The sequence below is a fragment of the Prionailurus viverrinus genome, chromosome A3 (assembly GCF_022837055.1).
Source record: "Prionailurus viverrinus isolate Anna chromosome A3, UM_Priviv_1.0, whole genome shotgun sequence".
NCBI classification, from domain to species: Eukaryota; Metazoa; Chordata; class Mammalia; order Carnivora; family Felidae; genus Prionailurus; species Prionailurus viverrinus.
This window is the reverse complement of record NC_062563.1, coordinates 106,079,831-106,093,278: the sequence shown is the minus strand read 5'-3', so window position 1 is coordinate 106,093,278 and position 13,448 is coordinate 106,079,831. Positions and strand designations below refer to the sequence as shown.

General features: G+C 44.3%; 1 protein-coding gene across 7 annotated transcripts in view; it reads left to right on the top strand.

The window, feature by feature from the left end:
- Positions 1–13,448, top strand: part of MTA3 (metastasis associated 1 family member 3) — a 230,301-nt gene that overhangs the window by 42,345 nt on the left and 174,508 nt on the right. For 3 of the 7 annotated variants that reach the window (XR_007150767.1, XM_047851952.1, XM_047851951.1), the window contains exons 1-2: positions 1,725–1,786; positions 3,465–3,532. Coding sequence is in view for 2 of the 7 variants with exons in the window: in XM_047851952.1 (XP_047707908.1) it covers positions 1,759–1,786; positions 3,465–3,532 (96 nt within the window). In the remaining 5 variants the exon portion in view is untranslated. Of the gene's footprint in view, positions 1–1,724; positions 1,787–2,344; positions 2,502–3,464; positions 3,533–13,448 lie in introns of those variants that run through there. The other 4 variants (XM_047851954.1, XM_047851953.1, XM_047851955.1 and 1 more) reach the window with 3 other exon arrangements.

Genomic DNA, 13,448 nt, shown 5'->3' with positions numbered 1-13,448 from the left:
AGATATGTCACAATATGTTTTCCGTGGGATGTCCAGTAAAAGGATTATGATAAACAACAACTATTCAGTGTGCATAACAGAACACTTCTGCTTTTTTCTCTGGGTCAGAAGAGCTGACACAGGCTCACATTGTACCCATGGTATAAAACCCTTGGGAATCTGAAACATTATGGAGTTAATAAAAAGCAACAGACACCTGTTATTTACATAGTGCTCTGTGCTGAATGATTTATAAAGCATTTTCATGTATCATCACAACTGATTCTCAACTCACCTGTGAAATGGAATTAATGTTCCCATTTTATATCTGAAGAAACTTGGGTCACACATAATCAAGGTGATTCAGGCAAAGGTGCTTTATTTTTATTTTTTACTTTGCCTCAGCTATGTAGAAAATTATTTTTTTCACTTTAGTAATTTGTGATAACGGACCATCACAAATGCCATCACCATACAAACAAAACACAATCTTTTCTTAGGACACTTCCCATCCCTGCACAGACCCCACACCCAGAGTCACCAACATGTAGCTGTAAATCACCAGAAACTCCAAACAGCCCAGGAAGGGGAGGGATCATCTTTATGCTGATTATATGACAATGCCTGGGAGCAGTTTGGAATGGATTGGCGTTTTAAAGAAAAGATGTTTGCGTTCATTTGGGGGATTGCCCCAGCGAAGATTCAACTCTATTTGTTTTTTGTTAGTTTCCTGTGAGGGAATTAAGGCTGAGGACACAGGAATTGCCTAGAGAATTAGCATGGGAAAATAATAATGATTTAAAAGCTTTAGACACATAACTAGTTAACAGTGCATCAGTGGCAAGGTGACTAAAACTATCTCCTCCTTTGTGGTTGGTGGTGAAAGGTAGGGTCCTGTTCCCCTATGGGCAAAAAGAACCCCCCACTCCCTTCTCTAAGGGCCTCTTTTCCTGGCAGGGCAGCACAGTGTGTAGGGCCTGTCTAGAGGTGAGGCCTCCACGTGGGGGGGAGTGGGTTCTGTTCAACCCGGTTTTGGGGTGAACGCTGACAGACCTACCAATGCAGTTGGGGTAAACTTGGGAGGGCGTCAGTTTTTTCTACACTTGTCCCCAGTTGGGGCTTTCCCTGAGGATGCTGGAAGCACCTGGAGTCCTCCTGGCCCCAAGGTGTGCATGACCCAGGACCACTGCATTAACGTCACCACGAGGAAGGTGCTCTGCGGCGTGCACTTAGTTGTACCCAAGTGTTTGCCCTGAGGCTGGCGCCCACGTGCTAGAGGTCTCGCATACAGGGGTCTCCCAGGGACGGAGCAGGGAGGAAGACCTGTCTGGAGGTGGCCAGGTGACAGGGTACACTGGCTGAGGCGGTACCGGCTCGGGAGAGCCTGAGCCCCTGCCCACGCCCCAATTCTCTAATAGCCCCAGGTCCGCCTTTGCGAGTACAGGCCTCTGCTTAGGCCACGACCCTTGCCCTAGGGTACTCCACTTCCAGCAAGGGCCCCCAAGCTACCGCCCGCCCCAAGTCCTTGCTGGCCCCGCAGCGACCTCCCCCGGCCCGGCCCACTCGGCCTTGCAAGCCCGTCGCTGGGGGCGGTAACCTGCCCCCACCCCGTGGCGTCCCCTCCCCTTCACTTCCCCCTCCCCTCGGTCCCTCCCTCCCCTCCCCCCCGTGGCGAGGCGGCGGCGGCGGCGGCGGCGGCCGAGGCTGAGGCGGCGGCGGCGGCTGCGGCGGCGGCGGCGGGCGGGGCTCGGCTCGGGCTCCGCGGGCGGGCGGGCGGACATGGCGGCCAACATGTACCGGGTCGGAGGTAGGAAAGCTCGGCCCGACCCGGCCCGTCTGGGGGCGGGCTCGGGAGTGGGGGATCGGGGCGAGTTCACCCTAACGGCTGGGAGCCGCGGGCGACCCGGCCGAGGGCGCAGGGAGCGGGGGGCGCCGGGGCCCGCCGAAGGGGCCGGGGTTTCCCACCCCCGCCACCCACCCCTCCCTCGACTGTGGCCGGCTGGGGGCCGGCGCCCACCCTGCCCCTCGCTCCCACCCCCGCTCAGTTTTCTAGGGCCAGGCCTGTACTTGGGGGTGTGAATCCTCAGACGCCCCCCTCCAGGACACCCGCATTGGGTATGGGCCGTCGAACCCCCTGATAGGGTGGTCTTTCCCCGCGTGGCTTCCAGGCTGTGGGGGTTGGAGAGGATGGGGGGACATCCCCCCTCCTCTACTCCTTCTCCCCTTTAGTGGGAGTGTGGGGTGGGGGTGGGGGCGATGGGGGTTCAGCCAGGGGCACAGCCAGGGGCCTGTTTGTGGGGACGGGGCCCTGCACCTCTCCTTCCTCACTCCCCTCCCGTTTCTTGCCCAGCCCCCCAAGATGGGACACAGTGGGGCCAGGGCACCGCAGCCAGAGGTGGGGAGTTGAGCTCCGCCTGGACGTTTGCTCTGGTGTCTGCCTCCTTCCCAGCCTTCTGCAGGAGAGAGAAATAAGGTCAAACAAACTTTCTCCCTACTCACGACGCCCTCCTCCCTCTTTCTTGGTAAAATAATAATTCAGATAAGTGGCGTGTTTGTGTGTGAGACTCGCTCTTCTCTGCTCATTAGTGAGCTCCTGATGGATGGTGGTGGGAATGGCCTGGCCAAATGAGGCCACTTTGCAGAAGAGAGACGGGAAAGAGCCACTGAGATAGACAATAACAACGCAGCCCAACCTTTCAAATAAACACACAGTGGGAAGTTTCCAGTGAGCCTATTAGATGAGAGGAAAAGCCACACTTGAAAATTTTTATCCTTTTTATTGAAAGCCGGTTGTGATTTCTTTACAACACAACCCTGCATGGATCTGGGTTAAATATGGTAAAGAGTTTTTTAAAAGCCTGATATCATCTCTAGAGAGCTCTGTCAGAAAGCGAACCCCCTTTCATGTCTGTACACCCCTCTACCCCCCCATCATCTCAGACCTGTGGAAAAGTTTGTCAGTGTGCTTCCTCTTACCTGCTCAGCTCACTTGATTGGTTTTTGTTTTGTTTCGCTTTGTTTTTTTTAGTGATTGAAATGTACTTTGGGCTGCTAAGCTTTTCAAGATGCTCTAAATTTGTCTTAGGTCAATAGTTTTATGTGAGAAGCATACTCCAGGGTAAATTGGATTGAGGGAAAAGATGTGGGAGCAGTTACAGCATAAAAGACATGTTTAGTCAGCTCTGACTACTTAATGATAAGAGGGGTCTGTTTGTTTATTATTTAGTGATGGGTGGTGTGAAAGTTTAGGAGAACTTGATAAAACATGAATTGAAATGAAAATATTAGAGGAAAATAAGGGTCTGTGAATGAATAGTAGGCATATGAGAAAATATATTAAACTTGTATTACTAAATTTGCTTTTATCAGGGAACGAAGTCTGCACTTCATTTTGAAAGTGAATTTGCCTAATATAGAAAGTCATAGATTGACAAATGTGAACTTTCTGTTGAAAAGATTAAGCTCTTTACTTCCTTTAATTACAGATTATGTCTACTTTGAGAATTCCTCCAGTAACCCATACCTAATCAGAAGGATAGAAGAACTCAACAAGGTATACACTGAGCTTTCTTGATTCTAATATTAAAAAATAATTGTTTTCCATTGAAGGGTAATTAGGTAAAGGGCATAAGAGGTGATTTTACTTTCAGTCCTAGAGTCTTTGAAAGTAGAGATTGCAGATTAGAGAGTTAGGCAGGATTCTGAATATTCTTTTACTTTTTATAATTACCTGTGATATTAAATTTACTGAGTATTTAACATCTGCGTATTTCTTCACATTGCTCGGAGCTTCTCAGAGCAGGTCACTCCTGTAATTCAGTCCCTTTTTATATTTAGAGTCATAATTGTATTTCTCCCTTTTTAGTGGATCATGATTTTCCTCTTCCATCTTTAGAAGGAGGAAGCTATGAAATCTAATATTGAAGGGAATTTGTAAAATTCTGGACTAGACCAACTAATAAGAATACAGTTTTGGTATAATGCAAAGTAGCTTCCTACTTTAGGTCTTAGGTAAATAAAACTTTTATATTAAGGTTTGTCCCTGGTCGCTGGTGTCCAGGACATCAGAAGCATTGTGACTGTTTGCATATGAATGCAATGGTGGCTTATGAAAACAGTCATAAACTATATGAACCATAGATTACTAATGATGCTCTGTTTTCCTCCAAACCAACTGTGAAGCTTATTTGTACAGCTTATGAGAATTCATAGTGTTAAAATGTTGGGACTATCTAGCTGAAACCTTTCCCCCAAAGTACCATCTGGAGGCTGGTCCAGTTCTGAGCCCCAGGAAGTGGGGTGTGGTTTAGGGCATTTCTGGTTTATGAGCCCCGAGATCTTGGTTTGCTTCTGGAGATACCCCGTGGACCTTGCATTTGTAAAACTTTTGTCGTATTTTGAGACCACTACCGCCAAATGAAGAGAATGGTCTCAGGATTAGATCAGTCTGTGGGTGGGAACTGTTGGGGTGTCATTTTAACCTTTTTTACGTTATTGATGTAAAGGTGTAGGCAACTTGAAGCTGTTTATCAGTTTATGTAGAAAATTAATTAGGATACAAAAGAGAAATGTTGGCCTGTGAGACTGGTATTCTTTGGCTACTCCCTACCCCTCTGACCTCCACTTTCAGGGTCTCTGCCTTGCTCATATGGCTGCCAGCACAGTAGATTCTTGGCTGTTTTCATGTGCACCCATGTTAGGACCACCGAGTCATTTCTAATCCCCTGTACCTGCTCTGCCTTGCTCTTTTTTCCATATCATTTATCACCTTCAAGTATACTTAATTATTGTGTTTATTTTCATTGCCTGTTTTCTCAGACTAGAATGTAAGCTCTATGTGTGTAGTGATCTTTTCTGTTCACTAATGCATCCCAAGTGCCTTAGAATAAAGCGATTGGTACATAGTTAAGACATTCAGTGATTATTTGTTGAATTAATGAATTTCTCCAATGTCTGATGTTAATGCTTGCACACAGCTTTTACTGTTTACAAATTATTTTGATTTGTTCGTTTTACAGATATTTCTGAGGACCTGCTACCTGCCAGGCATTTTTAGATATGCGCTTTTAGGAATTCAGGGGTGCACAAAAATAGGTCCGGTAGTGAGACAATCATCAGCCAAAGTATCCCACAATTAGAAGGAAATTGCAGCTGTACTAAATTTGCAACCATCAGGACATGGTGTTCTGGAAGCGTATAATCTTGGGGATTCACGTTTGTTACTTTTTCTGAGCCTCAAAATAACCTTAAACCTTTAAGGTAGATGCATCATGGAGTGTTGTTTAGAGGTATGCAGTGGTAATAAGACTGGATTGCACCCTCTAGCTTGAACTTGGCTCATTTCACACTCCTTTGTCGTCATAACACTGTTCACTTCAAAAGTATCCCTCAGGGCACCTGAGTGGCTTAGTCGGTTGAGCATCCGACTCCTGATCTCAGCTCAGGTCTTGATCTCAGGGTTGTGAATTCAAGCCCTGTGTTGGGCTCCATGCTGGGTGTGGAGCCTACTTAAAATAGTAATAATAATAAAAAATTATATTTGAAAAACAGTGGCGCCTCGGCTTAGTCTGGTAAGCCTCTGACTCTTGATCTTAGCTCAAGTCTTGATCTGAGGGTCGTGAGTTCAAGCCTTACTTCGGGCTCTGCGCTGGCATGAAGCCTACTTTAAAAAAAAAAAAAAAAAAAAGAGGAACGCCTGGGTGGCTCAGTCGGTTAAGCATCCGACTTCAGCTTAGGTCATGATCTCCTGGTCTGTGAGTTCGAGCCCTGCGTCGGGCTCTGTGCTGACAGCTCAGAGCCTGGACCCTGATTCGGATTCTGTGTCTCCCTCTCTCTCTGCCCCTCCCCTGCTCACGCTCTGTCTCTCTCTGTCTCAAAAATAAGTAAAAACATTAAAAAAAAAATTAAAAAAAAAAAGAAAGTACCCTTGTCTTCCCATCTATAACTTCTTCCTGGTCCTCTGCTTTCAGCAGAGAGTCCTTATTATAATATTGGTTTTTGGGAGGCTGGGGATGACTGAACTGTGAGAGACTACAGTTTGTAATTTCAGACAGTGGCAATTTAAATAGATGGATTATTGGTAAATAAGTGAGATTGACTAGTATTAAATAGTGAATATTTACATAGAGCCTTTATTTTTGAAGGGATATGGAAAGGGTATCTCATTTATTTAAAAAAAATGTTTTATTTACTTTTGAGAGAGTGCAAGCGGAGGAGGGGCAGAGGAGGGGAGAGACAGGGGATCCCAAGTGGGCTTTGGGCTGACAGCAGTGAGCCCAATGTGGGGCTCGAACCCACAAACTGAGATCATGACCTGAGTTGAAGTTGGGCGCTCAACCAACTGAGCCACCCAGTTGCCCCAAGATTTCTCATTTTAAAGAATTCATTAAACAAATATTTATTGAGTACTTGTTGTGTACCAGGCACTTGTCTAGCTGATACACAACAGTGAACAATATGGACCTATTTTCTGCCCCTCGTCATAGTCTCATGAGGGAGACACATGAAAGACAAGTTACCAGACATAAAAAAAAAAAAAAAAAAAATGGGGCGCCTGGGTGGCTCAGTCGGTTAAGCGTCCGACTTCAGCTCAGGTCACGATCTCACGGTCGTGAGTTCGAGCCCCGCGTCGGGCTCTGGGCTGATGGCTCAGAGCCTGGAGCCTGCTTCCGATTCTGTGTCTCCCTCGCTCTCTGCCCCTCCCCCGTTCATGCTCTGTCTCTCTCTGTCTCAAAAATAAATAAACGTTAAAAAAAATAATTTAAAAAAAATAGTGAAAATGATGTTAACTTTTAAGAAGGAAATAAACAAGGATCTTAACATAGAGAATAACAGGGGTCACTCCTTTTGGATAGAAGGGCAAAGGATTTTTTTTTCATTGAAGTTTATTTATTTATTTTTGAGAGAGAGCAAGAGAAAGTGAGAGCGTAAGAGAGACAGAGAATCCCAAGCAGGCTCTGCACTGTCCACGCAGAGCCCAACAAAGGGTTTGAACTCACGAAGCAAACCATGAGATCATGACCTGAGCTTAAACCAAGAGTTGGATGATTAACCTACAGAGCTACCCAGGTGCCCCAGAAGGGGAAAGAATTTTAAGGACACTGAAGTTGAGTCCTAAAGGATGAGAAAGGTAGCCATGGGAGAGAGCCCACACAAATGTTCCAGATACAGGCCCTGAGAGTAGCATAGGTCAAATTGGCAAAGTGGGGAAAATTAACATGATGAAAAATCCCAGTAATGAATTTAAGAGTACTTGATATGTTCCAATTGATAAGCCAGGATAAGAAAGGACTTTACCTAGGAGTGCCTGGCTTGCCTCAGTCAGTGGAACATGCGACTCTTGGTCTCAGGGTCATGAGTGCAAGCCCCATGTTGGGTGTAGAAATTACTAAAAATAAATAAAATTTGGGGCGCCTGGGTGGCACAGTCAGTTAAGTGTCTGACTCGATCTCGGCTCAGGTCATGATCTCACAGTTTAAGTTCCAGCCCTACATTGGGCTCTTCGTTGGTGGCATGGAGCCTGCTTGGGATTCTCTCTCCCTCTCTCTGCCCCTCATCCGCTTGTTCTCTCTTTCTCTCTCCCTCCAAATAAATAAACTTAAAAATATTTTTTTAATAAAAAAATAAAACAAAAATAAATAAATTTTAAGAAGATAGTTACTAAAATAGGTTAATGTCCTTTCTTTTTTTCTTTAAAGTTTTTATTTATTTAATTTCTACACCTAACATGGGGCTTGAGTTTATGACCCTGAGATCAAGAATTGCATTTCTTCGGGGCGCCTGGGTGGCTCAGTCGGTTAAGCGTCCGACTTTGGCTCAGGTCATGATCTCACAGTTCGTGAGTTCGAGCCCCGCGTTGGGCTCTGTGCTGACGGCTCGGACCCTGGAGCCTGTTTCAGATTCTGTGTCTCCCTCTCTCTCTGCTCCTCCCCTGCTCATGCTCTGTCTCTCTCTGTCTCAAAAATAAATAAACATTAAAAAAAAAAAAAGAATTGCATTTCTTCTAATTGTACCAGCCAGGCATCTCTAGTAATTATCTTCTTCTTTTTTTTTTTTTTATTTTTTTTTTTAACCTTTTATTTATCTTTGAGACAGAGAGAGACAGAGCATGAACAGGGGAGTCAGAGAGAGGGAGACACAGAATCCGAGAATCTGAAACAGGCTCCAGGCTCTGAGCTGTCAGCACAGAGCCCGACGCGGGGATCGAACTCACGGACTGCGAGATCATGACCTGAGCCGAAGTCGGCCGCTTAACCGACTGAGCCACCCAGGCGCCCCTTTTTAAAATTTTTTTAATGTTTACTTTTATTTTTGACAGACAGAGAGAGACAGAACATGAGTGGGGGAGGGGCAGAGAGAGAGGGAGACATAGAATCCAAAGCAGGCTGCAGGCTCTGGGCTGTCTGCACCGAGCCCGATGCGGGGCTTGAACTCACACTGCGGGATCATGACCTGAGCTGAAGTCGGACGCTCAACCGACTGAGCCAACCAGGCGCCCCCCTATTAATTATCTTCTGAATAGAATATGTGTGTGTGTGTGTGTGTGTGTGTGTGTGTGTGTGTGTATGTGTGTGTGTGTGTGTGTGTTTAATTTAATTTAATTTAATTTAATTTAATTTTATTTTATTATTAAAAAAAATCTTTTTTGGTGTTTTTTTTTGAGAGAGAGAGAGAGAGAGAGAGACAGTGCAAGTGAGGGAGGGACAGAGAGAGAAGGAGACACAGAATCTGAAGCAGGCTCCAGGTTCTGAGCTGTCAACATAGAGGCCAACACAGGGCTCAAACCCTCAAACCGAGAGATCATGACCTGAGCCGAAGTCAGACACTTAACCAACTGAGCCAGCCAGGTGCCCCTTGTGAAGATAATCTTTTGGAGGGTGAATATAAGATTAAAATAGAAACAACTTTCAGTATATTTTATTTAGTCATTATCTAGGTTGGATGTTGCTCCTACTTCTAAAGATGGCATTTGCTGGCCTCCAGGGTGGCGGGGCAGTGGGGGGGTGGCTGGGGGAGCTCAGTTGGTTGAGTGGCCAAGTCTTGATTTCAGCTCAAGTCATGAACCCAGGGTCGTAGGATTGAGTCCTGCATTGGGCTTTGTGCTGAGCATGGAGCCTGTTTAAGATTCTCTCTGTCCCTCTGTTCCTCTCCCCTACTCTGGCATTTACTCTCTCTCTCAAATTAAAAAAATTTTTAAAAAAAGATTGCATCTGCATTCATGTTGAGAGAAAGCTGTGTGCACATAATAGTGTAGTGTCAGGAAGTTTGGGAAGTTAAACTTGTGGAAAAATTTGTTATTTGCTACTAAAATTCTTTTGGTGTGTATGCTGTATTATTTGTGTGTATATTCATATTCTGTATATTTTATTAACCCTATGACTTGCTCTGAGATTCATTTTACTGTTGCTAGTCTCATGGTTTTTTTTTTCGGGCGGGGGAGAGGGGAATCACTAATTTCTTTGAGAATCTGATGACACCCTCTGCCTCCAACTACATTTGCACATAATTTCAGGAGAGTCCCTCAAAGCCCTTTTGTGAAACCCAGGTTGAGACCTCTCCTACCATTTTAGATCTCTTGGGAAAAAGGAAAGAAATTGGGAAAGCACCTTTTCACTTGTTCTTTAGTTTGAGCAAACCACAGACGTTTTGAAATGTAAAGTGTGTGTGTGTGTGTGTGTGTTTAATAATGTACTTTCTAAGTCTGGGATAGAAACAGACATGAGTATGACTAAAATGATTCTAGAGCTTAAGAAAAGCCCCTTATTGCTAGAGGATATTTCAGTAAACATGCTTGACGGAACGGGATTTAAGAGGCTGCAATGCACATGGAGAAAAGAATACAGAAGAAAAGTTGACATCCACTGTGGGTTCTTCTTTACACATGTCCCTGCTTTTCCCACCTATGTGGTTTTCCCTGGTCCTTCTTTTTTCTTGGACACTCAGCTTTCCATGCTTCACCTGTTGGACTCCTTTCCTTCTTTCCTAGGACTCTACCCCCTTTCCTCTGCCTTCCCCCCGTGGGTTGCTCTTCCTGCTTCCACGAGTGAGAGAAGTAGAGTCTGGAGGGGAAAGGAAGTTGTAAAGGAAAATATGAGTGGCAATATTGTCAGGCACATTTTACATTTATGCTTTAGTTGCGGGGAATTGGTGAAGGTTTCTAATCAGGTGAGGGACATGATTCCAACTGGGCTTTGGAGGGTTGGAAAGGAGACGATGTGAATAGACATCCTTGCTAGAGTGGAGGCTTCGTGAGGGTGGGCACTATGTATCCATGGAGCTTAGCTCAGTGCTTGGGCACAGAGGAAGGTCTCAAAAGAAATGTGGTGAGTTGAAAGAATAGCCAGACTTTTATATATACCAAATTTTTTTTCACTTTTTAAAAGTAATCTCTACACTCAATGTGGAGCTCGAACTCACAGCCCTCAGATCAAGAGTCAGATAGATGCTCTACTGACTGAGCCAGCCAGGCACTCCTAACCTAGGTTTTTAGAGCAGTGCTTGGAGAACTATTTGTAGTGAAAGATTTTTTTTTTTTTTAACGTTTATTTATCTATCTTTTTTTTTTTTTAATTTTTTTTTCAACGTTTATTTATTTTTGGGACAGAGAGAGACAGAGCATGAACGGGGGAGGGGCAGAGAGAGAGGGAGACACAGAATCGGAAACAGGCTCCAGGCTCTGAGCCATCAGCCCAGAGCCCGACGCGGGGCTCGAACTCACGGACTGCGAGATCGTGACCTGGCTGAAGTCGGACGCTTAACCGACTGCGCCACCCAGGCGCCCCTATTTATCTATCTTGAGAGGGAGAGAGAGAGGCAGACAGAGAGGGAGAATGAGAATCCAATCAGGCTCTGCACTCTCAGCACCAAGCCCGACACGGGGATCCATTCCATGAAACGAGAGATCATGACCTGAGCAGAGATCAAAAGTTGGATGCCCAACTGATTGAATCCCCCAGGCACCTTGTGGTGAAAGACTTTTAAGAATGTTCACTATCTGGGGCACCTGGGTGGCTCAGTTGGTTAAGCATCCGACTTCGGCTCAGGTCGTGATCTCACGGTTTGTGAGTTCAAGCCCCAAGTTGGGCTGTGTGCTGACAGCTCAGAGCCTGGAGCCTTCTTCGGATTCTGTGTTTCCCTCTCTCTCTGCCCCTCCCCTGCTCGCACTCTGTCTGTCTGTCTCTCTCAAAATAAATAAACATTAAAAGAATGTTCACTATCTCAGACTGCTTTTATAAAATGAAAATAAATAATAGAATAATGAAGTTTAAAATAAACTTATAAAACCACAAGCCTTCATTTTTCATTAGTAGGTTCAACAGATTAAAATTAACTATCAGATGCTCTAATACACACTCTCACTCTCAGTTCTCATTTCATTACACAGCAACAGTTGTAGACTGGGTCTTGGACCATGTTTTGAGTAGCTCAACTTTAGAGGAATGCTGGAGGTTGTGTGTGTGTGTGTGTGTGTGTGTGTGTGTGTGTGTGTTTTGTGTGTGTATTTGTGGAGGGGAAGAGGAACACTGTAGTGGCAAAGTACCTAATGGCCAAGTGTGTACATGGTTCAGAAGAGACTTTATTTTTTTAATTTTTAAAAAACGTTTATTTTAAAAATTTTATTTTTTTAAGTTTATTTATTTATTTCTGTGTGTGTGAGAGAGAGAACACAAGTGGCAGAAGGGCAGAGGGAGAGGGAGATACGGAATCTCAAGCAGGCTCCAGGCTGAGCTGTCAGCACAGAGCCTGATGTGGGCTGGAACCCATGGACTGTGAGGTCGTGACCTGAGCCAAAGTTGGACGCTCAACCGACTGAGTCACCCGGGCACCCCTAAATGTTTTTAAAAAAAAATTTTTTTTTTTTTTTACATTTTTATTTATTTTTGAGAGACAGACACAGCACAAGTAATCAGGCTCCATGAGCTGTCAGCACAGAGCCTGATGTGGGCCTCGAACTCACAAACTGTGAGATCATTACCTGAGCTCAAGTCAGACGCTTAACCGACTGAGCCACCCAGGCGCCCCGAAATGTTTGTTTTTTATTATATTTGAGAGAGAGAAAAAAGAATGCGTCAGGGAGGGGCAGAGAGCAAGGGAGACAAGAGGATCTGAAGTGGGCTCTGCCCTAATAGAGAGCTCAATGCAATGTAGGGCTGGAACTCACAGATTGTTAGATCATGACCTGAGCCAAAGTCAGGTCCTTAACTGCCTGAGCCACTCAGGTGCCCCAAAACTGTTTATTTTGAACTGTGCCCCTCCACCCCAAGCAGTTTTGAATTCGTTTTTGTAGAGTATTCCTAGTGGAGGAACTCACTAGAAAGGCAGAAAAAATATGCCATTAGACACTTGCTTTGGGTTTTGAATGTGCTTTTGTCTTAAAACAAAACTGATAAAGAGCTTATAATTGTAGTCATTGATAGATTTTATTTACAAGAGGTATTGACCTGTTCATTTATTAGATTGCTGGATCATTACTTCTGGAGGATGTATTTGATCACAATATTGTGAAATATAGAAGCACTTTGGTTAGGATTTAATATGATTTCAATTCAAAGGGCAATATTTCTCCATGACTATTTCTCACTCTAAAATACTGCTGCTGAACTTCATAAAATTGACAAATTTACTGTAGCATAAGTATATTCTTATTTCTTTATGTCTGAATATATCTGTAAGCCCAGAGAAATTCTGAAAATTTGTTCTCATATTTGTTTGAAATTGGAAATCACAATAGCATTTTACTGTAATCTATGTGTTTTTACAAGGAACTTTGTAATGAATGACTGACCTTGAAAGTTCTCAGAATTCATAAGGAATAGGAGGAGAGTAGGAACCTGGGCCCCAGCTGCAGCAAATTACAACCTAACTGAATATTGGTTGTATTCTAGACTGTAGTCAAAAATAAATAAGAACTTCAGCGTTCATAACTCAGAGATTTTAATACTTTCATATGTGAAGGTAAACTAAGTACTGCTGAGAAGATCAACTATTACAGATTCATAGACTTAACCAGGGCTGGAGAATGCTTTTCCAGGTCTTCTGCTCCATTCTGTCTGACGGCTGCCCGAACCTACAGGGCTTCACCATCATGAAACATGGGGGTGTTCTGGAGAGGACTGGATGATTTTACTTTTAGCCTCTGCTTCTGGGAGTGGGATATGTTTTGCTGTCTTAAGTAAGTTACCTTGTGGCTCTGAAAATTTGGGGGATTAGTTTCTCAGGGGTAAGGAGATTTAAGCATCTGGCTTTAGTCGTTAAAGGGGTGTGATCACTTAAGATTAATTGATACTAGTAAGTTATTTAATTTTGACATTTCAGTTTAACTTGGAACCTTTGCAAATGCTGCACATCCTCATTTGAATTTTTTCAGCTCTCTGATTATCCTGCAGTTGTGGTTGGCACAGTGTAAATGAGATTGATCTTGTAATTGTGTTGTATTTAGTTTTGTTTTGTAAACTATTTGAGTCTATTCT